General features: G+C 38.6%; 1 protein-coding gene across 1 annotated transcript in view; it reads right to left on the bottom strand.

Moving 5' to 3' along the window:
- The window catches only part of LOC114646703 (5-hydroxytryptamine receptor 3A-like), a 59,741-nt gene that overhangs the window by 12,870 nt on the left and 24,546 nt on the right, over window positions 1–22,325 (bottom strand). Inside the window, exons 5-8 of the mRNA XM_051922251.1 lie at window positions 18,781–18,950; window positions 5,177–5,337; window positions 575–785; window positions 262–492 (exon numbers count right to left, since the gene is read on the bottom strand). Coding sequence (XP_051778211.1) covers window positions 262–492; window positions 575–785; window positions 5,177–5,337; window positions 18,781–18,950 — 773 coding nt within the window. The remainder of the gene's footprint in view (window positions 1–261; window positions 493–574; window positions 786–5,176; window positions 5,338–18,780; window positions 18,951–22,325) is intronic.

Raw genomic sequence — 22,325 nt, 5'->3', positions numbered from 1 at the left:
AACAAGGCCACACTGACTAGTACTGCCTTCAGAGCTGGCTTCTATATGTAACCGACACTGATAGGACAGACCTCCTAACATAGAATGAATGACTACAAATTATCTTATACTCTAGCAAAAGGTTCTTTATGAAAGTATAGCCTGGCTAGCCATTTCATCATATAATACCTTAATATAAAGAAACACCGATACGTTAACATGAAAGATCAACATAGAAATATCAATATATATCTACTGTGAAATAGGACCTAATATAAGTACCTTCATAACCTTTGATCATTCCAACTGTAAACACATTTATCTTTTTGTGATGCTCCCTGGTATCCGTGATCTTGTAGCAAATCAGCTGGGACATGTAGCCCAAGACAAAAGATTTAACCCACTGGGGAACAGTCCTGTTCTGAGTAGCCAGTCCATTGAGAATATAAGAAATGAAAATGCTTTCCAACAAACTGATAACTAACAGGGCAAGACAGAATAAGAAGTATCCTCCTGGAAAGGAAGGCAAGGAAAAATGATTAGCAGAGACAGACGGCAGGTCTGTGGAGATTTGAGAGTATAAATTGTACACCACCTATGAGGGGAGTTCCTCCAGAATTGTTTGGCAGAATGTTGTTCATCATCAGCAGGAAGACAGTATACCCCAGGAGAAGAGTCACTTTGAAGGCACATCTGTCCAAAGAATGAGGGGGAAGGTAGAAGCTCAGAATATCAATCAGCATCAGGAAAGCGCTAGGCAGAATTAGGCTGACCAAATAGAGGGTGGGCTTTCGCCTGACCTTGACCTGCAAAAGGAGAAAAAATAGAAATAGGAGTACCTCTGACCGAAAGGTGAGCCTTTAGTTCACAACAGTCCATTAACTTCATGTGATATGAATGGAGCCAAGAAAAGAAAGTATTTCAGTGGTTATTGGATCAACTCTCCTAAAGTAGGGGACAATGAAGTGCAAAATATTTATTTCATACTTACGAGCTTGAAAAGAACCCTCAAGCATTGAATGGCAACAATTTAAAGGGGCTTTTAATAGCATCCATCAATTCAATTTTTTACTCTACTTATCCTGATGAAGCATAATGCAGACTAAACTAATGGACTCTGGAGCACATTACTTAATTCAATTTATTTCATTGTCAATATACCTTTACAGTAAAATAAAAAGTGTTTCTTCCAGTCACTGGTGCAGATATCTGTAGCAGCCATACAATATATGGTACAAATGGTACAGCTAATGCAAATTACTAAACACAGCAGTGATATGTTACAGTTTCAAATTAAAAGTGCAATAAATACATAAGCAAATATCACATTTATCAGACAGAACCACAACCAATAAGACAGTAAAACCAAACTAAACAGAGTGCATGTGGTGTCATGGACATAGGGCAAGGAGGTGAATAAACTGGAGGTTACTTTAATGGCCTAGAGCTCAAAATGTACATGCACAATTTCCCACACAAATTTCGGGATTTATAAAAGAAAACTTGACTAAGGGAGAATATTTACAGCAACTCAGATCACTCCATATATAACATTTCAGAGTGGCTGGGAAATGACAACGCCCTTGATCAAGTTGGGAAATGCTGCCAAACAAGCTAAATGATGACTTGTGGACATAATAATTCATATCACTGAGCTGTCAAAATAACGTGCTTACACCACAAAATGATTAATGTGATGTACAGACTCTATTTTAGTTCCCTTTTAAGAGGGTCAATACCGCATATTTGCTCTGAAGACTTTTTATGGTTTTTCATCAGTTTATATCAGCTACCTGTTGTCACTTCTTAGGGAACTGGCTGATAGGTCAACAGTATCTCAGCCAAGCTCCACTCCATCTTACCTGCTGTGCTTATTGGCATTAACTGATCAGCAAGGCATTTCATGTAGTTTTTGCATGGTTTTCAGTTCACATACATAAAACTTAACATATTTTTGCCTACAGAAAAAGGCAATTTAATGTTCTCTTATTGCAATAAGAGCACCTAATATTAGCAAGAAAGAATCTGCTTTTGTTAACTATGAGCAGTGACATTCTATTAATGCACAAGCCCTCTGTGATTCCAGGATGAGACTGACAAACATCATGGCTTGGTGGCCTGGGTCAACCCATGATTAATTTATTTTAAGGCAAAGTAGCTCGAACAGCCATGATGGTGCTCTACATGGTGGCTGGTTTATTGATAAGGTAACTGGTCTGCACTGCTCATTGTAACAACAATCACATCATTACATGTGTCAGGTGATAGCAGCTACCCATTCAGACAATGGTGCCATTCACCTTTTCCGGACCCGCAGAATACAGAGGAGAGGCACAATAATGCTGCGTGTGATCCTACTCTCTCAGAGCACAGCCAGATACTCTTGAATGCAGATGGCGGGGTCTCAGTGCAACAGGTGGAAATGTTTTTTAAATGAGGCCCCTGACACTAGAAACTGTTACTTGAGAGGGGAGGAACTTTGTGCAAAGAAAGGTGGCAGAGCTTATTCAGAATGCCATGTCAACCATGTAGCATAACTGCCTTCAAAGACACTTCAAAATTCCTATTGATTTACTAGAGAAATTGGTCCTTTAGTCATTCCTCCAAACACTAGGATCTCTGAAGATCCAGGATCATGTGTGTTTTGCAGCACCCAGAAGCCTTTTAGAGAAGCTTGAAGAGGCCAACCAAGTGGCTTATTCTACATTTCCTATAAGATGAATACTATGGCTCTAGTAATTAGGTTGGCCACTTTAACCACCCACTGGGAGGCTTTGTGGTCTACCAGAATGTCATTGCCATATTAGAGTGTAATGCAAGTAGTAGTTCTTTCTTCTCTTGTGCATCTGTAAATATGACTGGGGGACCAGATTAACTTTCCTCAGCATTCTCAAAAGCTGAACACCCTATTACTACCTTCTCAACTGGTGCTGAGAGATGACAGAAGATCCTTAGCCTTAACAACTTAAGGCTTTTCACTCTTTCTAACCCCATTTATATCAATAAACACCTAACTCCCTCCAAACCTCCATAGTCCGTGTTTAGATGAGTGGATGATGAGACATCCTTGCACCATTCATTAGGAAATAACACTTCTTTGCTGTAAAAATGTTTCCTCATATTTAGTAATCTGACCCAGAGTGGTGCTACCAGTGTTTCATGTTTGGTAAACCAAGTGGGCTTTCACAGGCAAAACAGCAATTGGTTGAGATGGTCCAGGGTTCCTCTGGTGTCCAAAGTGACACTGTTAGTTGTATGTTTCCAAAGCCTGACAGCCAGATGTTTACTAGTCAGGAAGGTCTGTTGTGGGATGTTCTAACCAAAGGCCCTCTGCTTTGCTAATCACTTTAGAGGGATGATTGTACTGAATGTAAAGCTATGTTTGACAAACATAATTGTCACATGTTCCATTGTCAAGGGGGGGTTGGTGCTTTATGGATGGCAGGGGAAAATTTGAGCTCTGTTGATTTAATTGTGTGGTAGATCAAATGATATGAGTCCAGTAAGTCTCAAATGATTAATTAGACATAGGTCATGATCAACTGCTTAAAATACACTACCCTCACCACACATTGGTGAAGTGGCGAGAGAGAGAAACAATTAGAGACTGGAGATGATTAGGGGACCATGATGAATAGGTTGTGGTGGGCAATTTAGCCTGGACATCAGGAAACACCCTTTTCTTTACGAAAGATGTCCAGGGTTCATTTATGACTACAGAGAATCAGGACCTTGGTTTTACATCTCATCCGAAGGACAGTGCCATTTTTACAGCACTGCGCATTGGGATCCACATTCAGACCACAGGTTAAGTACCCCTGCTGGCCTCACAAACACCTCTTCTTGCAGCAACCTAAGCTTACAGTAGTCAAGCTGTGATGAAGCCAATGCCTGAACAAGAAGTCATGCTGAATACTCGGCCATATAAAGGCTGATCTTGCAGATGTGAATCTGAATGGATGACAGGAAGTTGCAATTTGGTTAGGGAATGCTAGATGGTCTTCGATCACAACCCTAAGGTTGCATACTGAATTTGCAGGTATTAATGATAATAAACCGAGCTGAATAAACAGACTGGCTGGAATAACAAGGAGGACTGTCTTTGTTAGTTTGATCTGGACATTGTGTTCCTTCATCCAGATTGAGATATCAGAGAGAAAATGATCTTCCAGAGGGAACAACAGGTATGTATCTTCACCATAGTACTGATATGAGCATCCACAGGACTGGATGACAGGGCCCAATGAGGTATTGCACAAAGAGAAGAGAATAGGACCAAGAACAGATCCTTGGGGCACTCCTGTGCTTGTCTTATGCACCCTTGACATCTCTACACATCAGGAAACATAGTGTAATCTGCAAAAGTTGTAGGATTCAAACCATATGAGAGTAATCCTAAATGTAATGAATTATTATTATTATTAATCCCAATGACACCTACAAAAGAGAGGATGACAAGGAGAAGCTGATGGTTAACTGTGTAAAACGATAAGGAAAGTTCAAGCTGGGTCAGGACAGATGAAATGGTGGTGGCTCTAGCCAACTGTAATATGTTGACAATAGTCAGCAGAGCCATATCAGTGAGTTAGCCCCTCTTGAAGCTTTACTGTTTAGGATTAAGCAGCCTATTCTTGGCATTTGTAGCGGTAATTGTCATGGTTCAGTCAGCATTTTCCCTTTTATTCTGGTTTGCAGTATACATTGAAATATATAAGCATTTGTTTCAGAACTACTGAAGAGAACTGCTGAAATGGTTAAGGGAATAAACAACAAGAATGTATAAGTACTAGGAGAATGATTGATGTAATACACAAAATGTACAAGGAGATGGTTAAGAGATCATCAGATGTCCTGTAAACAACAAAGCTGGACAGTTGTCACATACACAGAGATTTCAATGGTAATAGCTGAACCTAAGAGATATGAAAAGAACAAGAAATATAATATAATAGACTTTTCTTTGGATAAGTTATTTGGGTGTAAGCCAACAAACCAATCAAAGTAAATGCATTCATTAATCAGCACCGCTGAGTAAATTCAGTTTTTTTATAAAACAGACCTCTGCTCTTATTTTTTGACAGTCTGTAACAGACTGCTGTGATGAATGCTCCCTCTTCAGCATTTGCAGAGATGTAAATAAAAGAAGCAATGGACAAGTTTCCTTGTAACAATGATAAACATAACATGTGCTACTCACGGTGAAGACACACATTGGCCACTCATCTCTCTGATAGTAAAATTGCTGGATAGATGCATTAATCTGTCGGAGCTCCCATTCTCCTCTGTCTTGAAGGTTCTGAAGAGAATCTGACAACAGCTGCTCATCTGACACGTGAACACCCAAGGTGATGTCTGCCACTGTAGTTTAAACACAGTTTGAAAGGTCAAAAATAGTTGAAATTTCAATTTTAGTGACAAGGAAATACAAAAGGTGTGGCGGATGGCCATCTGCTCAATCCGGCTGGGACACCCAAAAAAGAGAAGGATGGGGGAAGGCAGCTATTGAGGGGCACTGCCTCCCCCGAGATGCCAGATGGCAAGTTTCCTGCAGCATAGAGGTGCCCTGGATTCCTGCCGGGCATCATGGGATCTGTAGTTCGGCATCACAGCACTGCTGGGTACCGTGGGTGCCGCCAGGAATCGCTGCAGGAAGATCTGGGGATTTTTATTTTCCAAATAGCCGGAAGTACTCCCAAGTCACGGGGTCGGAAGCCACAAAGTACTTCTGGGCTGAAGAAAACCTCAAGTCCTCCATCTGACCCAGAAGTGCTGGCAAGTCACAAGGACGGAAGAACAGAAGCCCTTCCGGGTCAAGGATTATATAAAGGACTACTGAAGACCCAGCAAGCGAGCCGGAGTTGGGAGGTTGAAGGCAGAGCTTGCTGGGAGGTGTGGGGGAGAGATTTCAAGAATTAAATATTATTGTGTTTATTTGTTTATAGTGGTGTAGGTGTTATGGGCACTATTTATTTAAAGAAAACAAACTAAACAACTTATTGGTGCTTTTAAAATGTTTTGTCAGTGTTTGTGTGTTGGGTTAAACACTGGTATAGGGCCATCTAGTGCTACAAAGGAAAGAAGGACATAAAAAACAACCATTAAACTCTTTTGAAAAATACTCAGGAAAACACAGATGCTCACAAAATAAAGTTGTTTATGCCACTGGAAACTCAGTCCACCAGTGTATGTGTTCTTTTCTTTTGTGTAAAAAATTGTGAATTGTTATTTGTGTCTTTTTGCACTTTTTAGGCTAAAAATATAATCCTTTGTTTTACGAAGAAACAGGTTATTTGTGCTAGTTGGAATTTATGAAACTATGAAACTTGATGGGAGACATGAGACTAACAGCATGGAAAGAGAAAATTGGTGGAGTCCATCAGGAAGCTCCAATTGTTGTGCCAGGCTGGAAACAGGCCGGAATGAAGGTAATTCAAGGACATGAGATGGACAAGACTAGACTCCTGGTAAGTAAATGCACAGGGGTTAAACCCAAAAGAACCAATGACCTAAATTAACAAAGCCATAAACCAAAATTGCTATCAATAAAACAATGCTAAATTCTTACCCTATAAGCATATACAACATCTTAAACACCAGTAAAGGTTTTAGGAGGATTATTTGCAATTTCAGACACTGCATGTGTTTATAAAGTGTCACTTCAAATTTCAAATGTGATTTCAAATGCACAACGTTTGTGCACCTCAACTACTAGCAACAAAACCCTAAAAATCCTCTTTTGTTTTAACAAACAATGCAGTTAATTACAGATCACAAAAATATTTTAAAAGCAGAAAAAATGTACAATGAATGCCAAAAAAAAAAACAATGCTTGAGCTGCTAAATTTATGTAATATGATTGATTGGCATATAGGGAGTAAACGTAGAGGCCGAAACAGTATTCAGAGAGACTGGACCAGTTTTCAAAAATGTATAAATACTATGAAGCTGGTACTTTCAAAAACTTTAAACAGTCTTCTCTGCCATGAACAGAACTGGTAAGACTACTCCTTCAACAATCAGTTGAAAACTGGGGAAGCTCGATTCCATAAGCAAAACACAAAGAGTGCACAAAGAGTATGTGAAAGAACCCAACCTCTAACCAATCTCAATTCTTTGTACACAGCTCTATTACACTTTCATGAATGGAGCTATAATTAAGTTAAATGGGGATCTAAAGCTCAGCTTCTGACTACCTACATGACTCACATATCCCATGATGCTGCGTTGGGGGCAAGACACTCCACTTTCCTGAGCTGGCACAGAATGACTTTGAAAAGCAGACAGAAAGGAGTTTTGCTATGGAAACAATGGACAGGGAGATGGACACTGCAAAAATCAAAGTAAAAAAACTCTAGCAGGGTTCCTATTAACGTCAAATCTATTATGCTACAAAAGACCAACACATAAAGCAATTATCTTAAATAAAGACACATCCTAATACCTGGAAAAAGCTTTTTGTTGTTTATGCAGAATGTCTGACAACTGGGGAGCTGCAAAGCCAATCTTTGAATAGTCAGAATAGTGACTTCAGTTTGTGATAGGGTGACAACCAGCCCACAGACAGTAAAGAAATATGTGTAAAATGCCAACAGAAAAACAATGTGGTGGCAGGGTAAGATGTTATATGACAGGCATCCTGGCCAGGATAAAGGAAAGATTTATACCCTGTCCACAAGACCATAAGGGAAGAATCAGGTGAATGGGCATGCCAAGAGTGGTTCATTCCCCCAAATGATAGGTGGCAGTGCTTGTCAGGGGATCAGGACACCTGCAGGGTGGCATTGGAGTTGGAGTCTATAAATGCAGTCCTGTCATGGTCTTTGTGGACCACCAGAGGGTGCTGCCAGGGGAGGAGCACCCTGGTTTCTACACAACCTGGAAGTGCTCCAGACGTCTTGGCTAGGCGACCAGAAGCAGTTTCAGGGTCTACTTTAGAAGAAAGCCCACCACTGCACTTACCACTGTCAGAGTTGGGAGGCAGCGGGTAACACTCTTGAAGGAGGAAGGAGAGATTTCTGAATGGTTTATTTTGCTGATGATCTTATCAAGAAGGTATTTTTTCCAATTAAAATCCTTTATTTGAAACTGAAATTGTGTTGGGGATTACTGTGCTTGTAGTTTGGGGCTCAATGGTGCCCCATTGTGGTTACATGAAATTCATTACCAAAGCATGCAAGACTTTCTTAGTAAGCTAACTTGTTTGTGATCCTTTCTAATCATATTCTTTGTGCTGGCCATGGGAGGTGTTATTTCCTGGATACCATAACATTTTAAAAGGAGATTGACACCATTTTTGTATCCGTGTTCAAATACACAACAGGGGATGCTGAGCATGTCCTTCATTATTAGTTTTCTTCATATATGACACTTTTAAATTAACCAGCACATGCAAATATTTGTTACAACTGCCTAACAGAACACATTATGATATAAACACACTTTTCAAAATAACAGAAGTGCATATGAAATAAATATATCATTATCTCATCTCATACAAAGTAAACTTTCTAACTTGAACTCCATTAATGTACAAACATATCCACATCTAATATGTCTTGCACTATGTTGATTTTATTATTATCAGTTTGCCAAAAATTCTTGATCTACAGTAAATTAGATCATGCCCCATTGATTCTTTTTCCTTTGGAGTGCCTGGTGATGGTGATTCATTCTTTCATGCAATTTTCATGCTTGTTTATAGAATTCAAGGTTATGGAGGACCAATGACAATCCCACCATCGACTGCAAGGCACAAACGAGCCTAGACAGGACATCAGTATATCGTAGGACATACTCACACATACACACACTCACATTTACTGATCCACCAATCCATCCATTTTCTATGCTTGCTTATCCAGAGGAAGGGCATGGAAATGCTTGCGTGTATCCCAGCATGCAACAGGCACAACGCAGGAATATCCCTGGAACAAGGTGTTATCCTATCACAGGGTGAACACACCCCCACACACACATCAGGGGCTAGTTTTGCATATTTAATCCATTTAACTCATGTGTGTTTAGAATGTAAGCAAAAACTGGAGCACCCTGATGAAACCTATGCTGACTTATACAGAGCTAATTTAGTGTTGCCAAAAAACCGAACAATCAAATCCCGTAAAGTATTGAAGTATCTTTGACACCCAGAACAATTAAGAATAGTGCTATTCATAGAACTTTAATTTAACAACCATTATATATATAGTGTACCATTTGATGACAAACTGTACTTTTGAAAATAAAAGGTGTCATCTCATCTTGTGCGGTTTTAGTGTCAAAGAAAGGGAATTGCATCAGACCAGTTGCTCTTACTTCATACATCATGAAGACTTTTGAGAGGCTGGTTCTGAAACATCTCTGATCCCTGGCTTCAGAACATTTGGATCATCTGCAGTTTGACTATCAGGCACATATAGGTGTGGGGGATGCTCTCAGGTACATGCTCCACAAAGCCTACTCCCACTTGGTCAAAACCAGTAATACAGTCAGGACAATGTTCTTTGATTTTTCCAGTGTTTTAACTCCATTCTGTTTAAATGACTAGGGAGAAAGCTCAAACCTTTGAATCTTGATGCTTTCACAGTCTCCTGGATCATGAACTATATGACCAACAGACAGCAGTTTACTCAACATTAGTAGGACAAAAGAGGTGATGATGGACATATGGCATGCCAAGGACCTTCTGAGATCAGTCACCATTATGGAGGAGAATGTTGAAGTGGTGCAGAGCTACAAGTACCTGGGGGGTCACATAAACAACAACCTGGACTGGTCTGATCACACACTGGTGCTGTACAAGAAGGATCAGAGCAGACTGTACTTGCTGTGAAGACTCACGTCTTTGGATGTGTGCAGCAAGCTTCTGGAAACGTTCTACCAGTCCATAGTAGCCAGTGTGGTGTTCCTGGGAAGCAACCCGAGTTCAAAAGAAGCATAATGCCTGAACAAACTTATCAGGAAAGCTTGCTCCATCACAGGGCGAACACTGGACACACTGGAAGCTGTTGTGGAAAAGAGGATGATAGCAAAATTGGCTACCATCATGAAAAATCCCCTTCATCCCCTCCAAGAGGCACTCTCTTGGAGCACTTTTAGCCACAGGCTCATTCCACCATGTTGTGCTCTCTGGGGGTCGTTTCTGCCCACTGATGTCAGGCAATTCAATGCTTCCACCCTATTTCTCATTAAGTTTATTTAATTTTATTGATTGATTGATTGATTGATTGATTGATTGATTGATTGTTTGGCTGTATTATCTGTCCTGTGAATCTGTATTTTTTGTTTTTATAGTGTTTCTGCTGCTGTATGCATCTGAATTTCCCCATGGAATCAAAAAAGTTTATCTAATCTAATCTAATCTAAAATTTGGGACTACAGAGTTTTAAAATAGATAAAACTACTAAGCAATTTAATTATAATGTCCTTCCTGGCTTCTTCATCTTCTTCTTCTTCTTCTTCTTCTTCTTCTTCTTATTATTATTATTATTTTTATTAATATTTATTTTTTTATATTTTTGTAGGATACAATACTGTTCACATTTCTCTTTCTATGAAATGCAATGGCCTGCAGGGTTCAATGCAAACTACTGTAGAAGTAATAATGGGTTTCCAATGTTAGACATTACCTTGTTGAATATATTTATGAGTATGATTTGGCTCCCACTTGTTTTAGCTTCCTTACTGCTATATATCACTCTCTAAGATCTCCTTATTAATTAATGGTTCTGGCACACTCTGTAGCTACAGGCAAATCTGTGACATCTTCATTAATATAAGCTTCACAGAAACATCTAGACAGGTTACAGCTTCCTGGTTAATGTATGCTAATGTCAACATTAGCTCAAAGGCTTTTTTACATTTACTTCTAAAATATGCAATAAATAAGCTCTTGTTTTTCTCAGTACAATATTCTTAACGACATTTTCCGAATATGTTGTTGGTTATGGATGGTTTTTGCTTATCCTTCACTTATTAGCTTATAATGTTCAATTGAAAATCTGTTTATGTTCCATATGTGTTTTTCATTTTTACAACAGGAGTATAGAAGAAATCCAATTTTTTTCAAATAAAAATAAAAGCTCCACTAAGAAATCAGTATAAGCTGCAATCTACTTACTTACTGGACCTAAAACTTGTGAGCCAGGAGAAAGTCTTTCAGGGCACATAAGCAGAAATATGTCTGGGTATGCAATAGTCAACACATAACACATATACGTGACATTTTTTTTAGACAAATTGTATTAATAATTCAAATATACAGAATCAGTCAAGCACTCTTATCCACATTGCAGTAAAGACATCCTCATAAAGACTAATTTAATCAGTTATGCATTTGGATTCCTTCCTAAAGTGGAAAATTCTCCTTTCCTGTCTGCCTTGTTCTTCCCCACTAATAAATACAAAGCTAAAACTTTCTTCCACCATTTCTTGGCTAATCAAATCATTTATTACAGCAATAAGGTGTCCTTCAGCTTCAGTCTTAGTACAGATAGCTGAAGATCTTCTCCTTTTCTCATTGCATTTAAAACTGCTAATAATGTGGAACTTCAGTATTTTTGTGTTTTCCACTCCCTGTTGATGGCAGATTCCCTGCTGAAAAGTTATCATGCCTTTTATATTTATAACTAGTTGTACTGTCCATCTATGATGGTTTGGAATCTGAGTATTATTAATCCAAGTAAGTATTATTAATCCAATATTCAATATTCTGCAGTCTTGTGCAGGACAGTTATTTTGGTAATATGAACAATTAGCATCGCTTAATAGAAATTGATTGGGATCTTTCATTATACTTATTGTTTATGCTGAGTGTATTCTTTCCTAATTTGTTAAATCAATAATATTTAAAAATTTCTTGTAGCTGCTGAGAGTATTTCAATTGAAATGATTATTTCTTTTGATTTAAAAGTTCAGAATGTGCAACTACCCTACACATAGATTTACTTTGTATTGCAATCTACCATTTGCACAAGTGTAGTGCTATTTATCCTCTCAAGAAACTTATTTTGCAGATCTCCTTGTAATGCTGATCAGTCATTCTTTATCCCACTCAATTTTGTGTTGTGGGGAGCTTGCGCCTTTCCCAGCAGCACTAGGTGCTAGAGCCCTGGACCAGATGTCAGTCCATGACAGGATCCACTGACACACAAACACACACACACACATAACCACACATAGCCACATGGGGATAATATGGAGTCACCAAGTGCACTAACCAGCACTTCTTTGGGAATGTGTGATCAGAACTGGAATATCTGGAAGAGAACCTATGCGGTATTTGAACCCAGAATCTTGATGCTTCTTTAGGGGGGTAATACATGAACAAAATGAACTACCACATTAAGATATAATGTAAATACAAGTCAGATTCGGAATATAAATTTTATATTGAATAATATTTGAGACAAAAAAGTACCAGGGTGTTTTTGGTTTCCTTAGATTTTACCCTGTGTCAATGGGTATCATAACCATTTTTTTACAGCTTTCTGTCTCTAAGCAGAACACGTACGTATCTTACAGTCAGACTGAATAGCATGGTTGACCACATACATTATAAAGACCATCTGATAAAGCCCTAATAATTCATAAGTAATATGAATGGTGTTTCTCTAACAGTACAAGGTGAGAAGGATGTATTCTTTCATTGCTAATTATTAATGTTTCAAATTTTCTAACAGTGCTCATAAATCCATTTTGTACACCAGATTGTTTAACTGCAGGGGTACAGGAAACCATCACACAAAGTGTAGCATGGTGTCTGTCTCATAACTGACTTTGCCCAGCAGCTCGTGCCTATGTGGGGACATCATGCTCTCCCTATGTTATTGTCGACTCTGGATTAAGTTCATTTGTGAATCTAGATTTGCTCTGTATGAATGTATGACTGAGTAACTTGTGATGGACTAATGTCCTTGCTGTTCTTTGTAGATACCACATGGGCTGGTCCAGCATTGCAGCCAGATGAGGGGATGGTTCCTTACCCAGAAGGGAGGTTCCTAGAAGGCAGACAGGCATCCCAACCAGGGAAGAAAGAGGAACCAGACCTGGAAGAGTTGGACAGAACAGAGGAACAGACAGCCCACTTGAAGTGGAAGAGGTTACTTGGGACTTTCTATTCCCCCTAGATAATAGATGGAATAAGCCCTCCATGAAGGCACCCATTCAGGAACCAGCAGCCCTGCTGGGGACCATGGGTGCCGCAAGAGTGTGCTGTAGGGAGATGCGCTCCCCAAAGGGACTTCCATGTGACCCAGAAGTACTTCCATCAGGCAATTGCTCTGGCACCGGATGTACTTCCAGGTTTGTAATAAAAGAGACTCCCTTATCCAGGCGAGTTGGAGTTGGGAGGATGTGGAGCAACACTCAGCTGGAGTAGGGCAGTTCGGTGGTGAGAGGGATTGGGAAGAGGTATTGTGTTTTGTGGATAGAGACAACCTGTCTTTGTGCATGTGTTACTTTATAGAGAAATTGGTGAATAAACCATCCTTTATTTGAACTTGGGACTCTTGGTGTGATCGTGTTTGGGGGTTTGGGGCTCACTGACGCCCCGTTTTTCATTCACACCTTGTCGTGTTTATGTGGTAAATTCTGTTCTTCACATATCATTTATGAAAATTATATTTACAGATTATAGTAGAAAAAACAAAGGCTGAATTTCAAATAACTTACTGTGGATTACTGCTGTCTGCTGTTAAATATAAACTACATCTCTGTATGAATTTGAAGTCTGGTTTCAGTCTGCATTGTCACCTCATAGTTGCTTTCATCATTCACGTTTTCTTTTTGTATGATCTTCCTGTGTACATTTAACACTTTAAATGTAAATTTTTTTAACAGGATTGTGCAATCATGGAGTTGGCTTTTTTTGGCAGAATTGCAGTTGCAAAATTGTTATCTGGCTCCAGTTACAGCAATTGAGTCTCAAGGGCTTTGAGCTACTCTGATATCCGCCACTTTTTTTGTGGCTAAAACAATAATAAAAACAAAGTAACCTGACATTTGCAAATGTAATTTGGTTTAAAGTTAATTTTAGAATGTTGTTATCCACACTAATCGGGGCTCCAATTTTAGCACAGGATATAACTAAGACATGCAAACAAAGTTACAGAGCGACACTGAGTGCTATTGCAGCATCAGGGTGTACACAGATTTTACCTTGGTCTGGTCCAGCCACTCAGGTCCTCAACAATGACGATCATGAAAGCCAGATCACCCTTGGGGAATCGTGCCACATGGCTGTAGTGCCGTAACTGACGCTCAATCACAATGTAGGTAATGTGTCTCATTCAGGACTCTGTCAGCAACTGCTCATTCAACACAAAGCCAAACCAGCGGTACCCAAGAATAATCCAAAGAGACACAGTACCAAAGGAGTCCAGTCTATGTCACAGATCACTGGATAGAGTTCATGTCTCGCAACCATATAGCAAGATAGAAAGCACCAGGACTCTAAAGACTTGGACCTTTGTTCTTTTGCATAGATATTGGGAGCGCCACACATCCCTTTCCGATGACCTCATGACCCCCCATGCTCTCCCAATCTATCTACTGACTTCATAGGAAGAGTCAACAGAGACATAAATGTCACTGCCGAGGTAAGTAAACCTCTCGACAAACTAGACATTCTCTACACAGATAGACACACTACTGATGGCTGTGCCCAAGAAGTCATTAAAGGACTGGCACTCAGACTCCTTGCCTAGTCTCTTGAGAGCCCCAATCAGAGCCTCCATTGACTCTGCAAAGATCACCACATCATCAGCAAAGTCAAGATCAGCGAATCTCTCTTCACCAACGGATGGTCCACAGCTGCTAGACTCCATGACCTTGCCCAACACCCAGTCCATCGCCCTCTAGAGTGGTAAAAAAAAAAAAAAACTAAATAAATAAAAATAAACATCAACAGGATGATGCAACCACTCCTGGGCAGTAACATGGACAAATTCAGTCGGTTTTTCAGACTTATCAGCTGTACTAGGGTGTTGTACCGTGTTAGCCATTATGAATGTAGAGAAAAGCCAAGCAAAATGACACCTTTTATTGGCTAACTAAAAAGATTACAATCTTGACTGAAGAAGGGGCCTGAGTTGCCTCGAAAGCTTGCATATTGTAATCTTTTTAATTAGCCAATAAAAGGTGTCATTTTGCTTGGCTTTTCTCTACACTTATCAGCTTTAATTGTAATGTTCTTGTATCTCCTTCATAAATCATTAGACCCTCTCCTGCTTTTATTTCATATCAGGTGAAAACTGTCCTGCATTAAATAGCATACTCTGACTGCTACCATTCACATCATTGCTTTCTGAACAGCTTGGCCCAATCCTCCCCAAATAAACAAATAATAAAAGTAATATTAAATCTGTAAATCTGACTTCTCCTTTTATTTTACTGTAATGGCTGTCCACTGCACATCTGCCCTCTCCATTTAAGTAGTATATTGTGAATGTGTGGCATTCAGAAAAAAACATAAATATAATGACATAGTAATTGAATTTTTAATACTTAAAATATTTAAAAGTCTGTTTCCAAAGTAAAGGTTTTATTTATATTCAAAGCAATAACAGTTTCCCTGGAGTTTTATTGCACATGTTGTCATATCTCAATGTTGACAGCCCATTGTTGCTTACATGTCAGTGAAAACATCCCATACCTAAAACTAGAGGTATGCGCGGTACTGATTTTCCTATTCCACTCCCAGCTGCTCCTACAAAAGCCCCATCACATTCCCAAGTGCGATGTGTTTTCCCCTTAAAATAGCACATGAGTTGAGTACACAGCCTAATTTGCCTACTGCATGCGCCACAATATTTGGAATAATACATTTGAAAACAATGAACTCTGCATCTGCTCACAGCTCTTAAAGTCTTGGGGTGGACCCCATGGGTACCACAGGATTTCTAGAGCTATGTAGACCTGGACCTACAACTGTTGAGTCCCAATTTAGATGACCACCTCTATCACAAATCTTCTTTCACTAATGCCTTCATTTGTCATATACTGTAAGAGGTGAGGGTGTACATCATGACTTATAGTACTATAGTACTATAACAGTACTATAACTACATAAATACAAGCCAATCACTACAAAATATTAGTAAGGTCTCATATAAAAACTATGGCTAGAAACTTTATTTAGCATATAGTAAAGCTGGAGTTAGTGTCAGAATATTTATTTATGATTAAACAACCCTGCTGGTTACAGCAACAAAGAGATGTCCTTAGTCGATTTTGCCTGTTCGACTAATAGCCTTGAACAAATTACATTTATTGGACTTCCAGCTACAGTACACACGTGTTCACACATGTGAATATATAACATGTTCTTTTACAGAACTTTCCAATTCTGATTTGTCTTGTCATCGGCTAACACAGGATATTAAACAGAAGTTCAGTCCATTTGAATTACTTTGGGTTCTGCTTTAACTGCAAAGACTTCTATTTTATTTTATTTTATTTTATTTTATTTTATTTACATGTTAAACTCTATACGTCACTTGAGAATATAGACGAATAATTTCAATGAACCCCCTTAATAAACCAATATGATACTTACTTATCCAATGAGACCCAATGTCTCTTAGGAAAAAACTATCTTCTCCCTAGAACTCAATAGCCTGTCATGCAATCTTTAATAGTAATAATTGAAAGCTGATGTTTCTTTTCTCAGATGTTCAGTTTCTTAATGTGGAAGAATTTTGGATGGGTTTTTTTTATAACAGAACTTCTTCAATGAGATTAGTGGGTTTTTGTCTATGAACCTCTTGGTTCAGTATCTTGTATAACATCTCAATAGGGTATAGGTCAGGACTTTGAGTATACATTTTGTTAACTACCAGGGGGCTATCTTGTAGTAATCTCTAATTAAAATAATGTCTAAAGATGTCAAAGTACACAAAGGAAATGTATCTAGGAAACTAAAAGGAGGGTTAAAACAGGGAGAAACATGATATACTGAAGACAAAAGAAAAACAATAATTTTGGAATGAGATAATTATAGTTATAATTTGTATGCTTTCATAAAACAGTGTCAATTTGCTTTAGCCCTCTGAAAAAGCCATACAATTTGTGAAGTAAAAATTAGCAAGTGGCCAAACCCATAAATGCCTGTTAGATCTCATTGTGCAACTGTGCATCTAGGTGGAACAATGTCACATCAGCTCACCTTTAAAAAGACCTTAATTCAAAAGTCATGACAAGACAAATGGAAGACTTACAGTATTTGCTTTTGATACATTAAATAATGACTTGAATGTCATGAGAAGCAATGGAATGTCCAAACTGCAGGAAAGATTTAACCAGATGGTCAGAACAGATAAATGTTTAGAATCTGGTTGCCTTTAAGCGACACTAGAGCAGGACCAACATCTCAGACTAGTCCATCAGGGACATCGCTTCAGATAAGCCTCCCATACTGCTGCTGAAACTGTTGTCAGACTGAATCCCTTCATTAGTGAAAACACAATAGAAAACGGTCTTCATGCTCACACCTTCTTACACAAGCTGGCCAGGAAAATGCCAGGCCATACACAACTGCTGTGGTGTTAGCTTTCATAGAATATGAATGCTGGTGTATTGGCCTTCTGCCTTTTCTGACTTTCGCTCCATAGATCACCTTTGGGATGCCTTGAAGAACAACATTTAGAGACATGGCCTTCTACTTTTTCCAGGCCCTTCTGGAGGTATGATGTAATATCAAACAACTGCTGACTCATTAACTGTATATGCTAAAGTTGTCAGCAATTTCTTCTTCTTCATCTTCTTCATCTTCCGCCACTTTTTTGTGGGGTCTATGCGTTCGAGCAGCCTTCTCCAAACAGCTCGTCCCTGCACTTCCTCACTAGTCAAGCCCTTTTCCTTCAGATCTTCTTTTTCTTTATCCATCCACCGCTGCTTTGGCTTCCGAAATGTTCCAATCACTCTGCACTCTTCTTCCCCCTCCTAGTTGAGCTCTTGCCAAACTATTCCTCCCAAGACAACATCTGAAGTCCCCCTGGTTTTTTTTCGCCTCCCTGGGCAACTTCTAGTCTCCATACTTTGTTCTAGTAAACCAGAATAGGGCTTCCTCCACTGGCCTCTGATGTGGGCATAGTATCATCCTTAATGGCCAGATCTCAAAGACAACAACCCCAGCTGAACATTCATTCCTTGAGACAGAACAGTCCCAGATATTCCTTTTGGGGACAATGTGGCTCTTAATACGTAATCACTCCCACTCTCTATTATTGCCACCTCCAAAGGCCATCTCGAGAACACAACTTATTCAGGAGGCACGTCACCTATCCCTGTGCTCTGTTTACTCTGGTAAGACAACATACATTGTTTCAGCTAGAGCCCATACCTCTCTTTATAGACCACATATCTGTCAGGTATCTGCCTTTCCAGTCAGCATTTCCCCTACTAACCACCCTTGACAATCCACAGACATATTATGTGTATCTTAAAGCCTTGTTTTGTATCCATGGGGAACACCTATTAAGAAACAAAAATGAAGAATGGTTTTGAAATAAGATTGTTAGTCTGATATTTGTCACTAAGTGACAGAGTATCCATTCTCTCTTCTCCATTCGTTTCAGAGTCCCTCAGCCTAATTCACAAAAACTCCAATTGAAAGAGATTATAAGATGGAGAGATAGAGACAGAGAAAGAGGTGAAAATCCATCTGACATGAACGTCTCTTAAGCTGAATTATAGCCCAGTACAAAATTTATTAAAAAACCAAGGTGAAAAGAAAAAGAGCATTTTCTAGTATCAGTCAGTGTCTAGAATATAAAGCTACAGAACTTAAAAGTAATATTTACATACCAGTATGGAGATATGGTCCAAATGTAAACAAACACTTCTGAGTATCAAAAGGAAAGAAGAAAATATCCAAGTAGCAAGACGTCTCAGCTCTTATTGGCTGATCACAGATGACTTTTCCAGTATGATGAATGTATGCATATGACATGAGTGGAGAAATATTTTCACCAACACTGAAAAAAAATGAATTTAACAGTTTAGAAAACAGAGATGACTGACTTAAACAGGCAAGAGGCCCATGAGATTGCATTCTGCACTAGATAAAATATTTCAATTAGCTACAACTTGTCTGCTATTTTTGTTTTAATTGTTCAAAGTCAAACAGTGCTAAGCAGCGTGGAAAACACATTATTGTCAAAAAGACAGATGTTTTTGGAGATTACTTTAGCTGAATCGTTTAGGTAGTGGAAGTATTATTAGATGATGGTAATCATGACAACAAAATTTAAATGAACATGACTAGCAGCCGGTTGAGATCTGATCCTGAAGTTAAGCAAGGCCATGTGATTCCTCAGAGCAATTAAGAATTAATAACACATAATGGAACAATGACTATTAATATCTCTAACTGACATAATAATCTTAACACCCAATGAAAAATTGGGAAGAAATACTTTTGCACAAATATTGCACATTTATAATTTTAAATTCATCTAAAATGGAAATAGTACAACTAGTGGAAAGAGTTTATTTGCGTTCCACTGGGTTTATATTTGTATCTACATTCTAGACATCTTCCATCACCACTTCAGCTGCACATTTTTAAGAAAACATGAAAGATGAGTCCATCTGCTGTGAAGATGCATTTGTCCCTTCCTGATTTCCTTTGTACATTTTTGACATTTATACATTTTGACATTTAATATTTTCCAGTCTCCAAACAAATTTTAATATCTGATACAGGGCACCTGATTGAAGAAGTACCACATTTTTTACAATGCATGATATGTATTAAATTAACCAAGCTACCCAACATCATCTGGCACTGTTTGCAAAAGTAATTGCCCCAAAACTTATAACTCCATTAGCTGCAATGATTGCAACAAAATTATTCCTATGATTCAATATCAGTCTTTCACATCTCTGGGGAGGACTTTAGTTGACTCTTGCTTTGATTCACAAACATGGAAAGCTTTGTGAGCATAAGCTGCTCTTTTCATATTCTGCCTCATTATAGCTATTGGGTTTAGGTCATGCCAGCACAAAACTTTGATTTTACTTTGAGGTGATTTGCTTTTGTGGTTTGAACCATTGTCCAGCTGCATGACACAACTGCACTTCAAGCATTCATCTCTCAGGACATTCTGTTTAAAACTTTTCTGTTACAGAGCAGAGTTTATGGTTCCTTACATTATGGCAAGTCCTTCAGGTACAAAGGCAGTGAAGCATCCCCACACCATCCAACTGCCACCTCTATGTTTGACATTCTTAGTGAAGACTGCTTTTTGCTTTATGCCACGCATAATGGGACATCTACAGATTTTTTTATAGTTTTATTTATGATTGTGTTACTCTATTTAAATAAGAGTGGATAAAAGTGATTATATTTAACAAATGATAAATAAAATTACTTAAGCATTCAAAATCAAGGCACTGGAGAGTGGTGATATGTTGCACGTTGATTAGTACATGCAAATTAAAATGTCATTGTACTCTATGCACATTACAATAAGAACACTATAAAAGTAAACATGTCATCCAAAACATTCCAATCTTGTCTTACTTTGTTCAAGGAATATCCTTGCAAAAAGCTTGGGGATCTTCTCGTTGCTCCCTGGCGACCCTTTATGTTCTTCTTGGTTAACAGGAGTTTCCGCCTTCCCCTGTGTCTCTTCCCTTCCTAGTGTCTTTATGATAGTGGAGCTATGAATGCTGACCAGTCAGGAGAAACTTGCAACTGAGCGGATGTTTCTTAGGATGATTTAAGACTTCCTGAATGATTTTAGGTGTGGGCTTGATGCTGGTTTGACTCACTTTCATGGTAGTGGGTCAAAAGAAATTATGTTTATATTGAGCAGCATGTTACCAAGCCGGGCTGTGTCCATTCAGCTGACTCCAGCTACCCCTTCAATTGTGTTGATTTAACTAAGGGTGTGAGAGCTACATAAGTATTTGATTAGGTAGAATAAAAATGTTAATTTTTGTTATTTATTTAGATAATGTATAATCCAAGATAACATGTACTGTTCTTGGTTATATTTATTAACAGATTCTAAATATATAATAACAGAATGTTAATTAGTCAGTTATATAGTGTAACATAGTGTCTTTGCTAGAAGTATGAACTGTTCGACAGGTTAATCCATTCAAGTGACTGTTATGATGGTATACAGTTTTTTGACTACATAAATGCAACTATACAGTAACTTCGAGAAACTAAGTAACTATGTAAGCCTTAAAAAGAAGCCTCATATATCAGAAATTTTCCCTTTTTTGTGTATTTCCAATTTTTGTTTTTATTTTTGTGTGAACTGTTTTTGCTTTGGACTGTGGGAGGAAACCGGAGCACCCAGAGGAAACCCATGCAGACATGGGGAGAACATGCAAACTCCACGCAGGGAGGACTCTGGAAGCAAACCCGGGTCTCTTAACTGCATGGCAGTTGTGTTCTTCTGTCACAATGTCAATTTCGTAATCTCAAACCACTGGGGCCAGCACCTCGAATCTTGGTCCTAACTGAAAGCTTATGACGTGATACATGTAAGCAAAAAATGTGGCTAGTAGAAAACTCTGCAAGGTTTTTGGTATTTGTGTCTTTCCTGTGGCAATCTGCATAGGGAAATTGATTGAGAAGGTGACATGGCAGAAAGAGAAAGAAGAGCAGCGGCATGTTCTGGGCATGAAGCCACTTATGTAATAGGAAGAAGAAGGATAGCTCCAGCATGTGCTAAGCATCAAGCACATATGGTGCAGCAAACTGCAGCTGTTCATGAACTACTGAGGCTGTAGCCTTGACTTTGGGAGTACTGGAGGTCCGTGTGTTTCTAGTAGAAATTAATCTTTAATCAATAAATCATGGTGTCTCAGTAGTATGAATCAGTCCCTTTACTTATTAACCCATCTCTTCCATTTAATAATAATGAAAAAGCATTATTACTAGAAACAAACAAACATCAGAAGCTACAATTATGGATACCCTTGCAGTTTATTTTCCTTATCGTAATATCATGCCTGTTAGAGATTCAAAATCTCCAAGTGCAATATTCCTGTCTTCAAAAACAGCACGCACCATTAATAGGTAAACACTTTCCATAGCCAGAAAAGTCATTAAATTAGCTTACCTAACTAAGCATATTACTTTCATACAACATGAGGAGACCTACACTCTTAAAAATAATGGTTCTTTATTTGCACTTTATGGTTCTTTATTGGGTTGTGTGATTTCTCGTAAATCCATTGCTTGACAATGCACCATTTCATTCTGCAAAGGGTTCTTCACATATCAAGTTGGTTGTTTGTGCTTTGAAAAATGTTGTAGTATGTAGGAAAACGAAAACAAAACTGAAATCTTTAACATGTGGTAGGCTACATATCAGGACATTAACAGA

This window comes from Erpetoichthys calabaricus, chromosome 2, assembly GCF_900747795.2.
Source record: "Erpetoichthys calabaricus chromosome 2, fErpCal1.3, whole genome shotgun sequence".
Taxonomy (NCBI): domain Eukaryota; kingdom Metazoa; phylum Chordata; class Cladistia; order Polypteriformes; family Polypteridae; genus Erpetoichthys; species Erpetoichthys calabaricus.
Note: the sequence above shows the minus strand (reverse complement) of the source record. Positions and strands in the feature narration are given on the sequence as shown.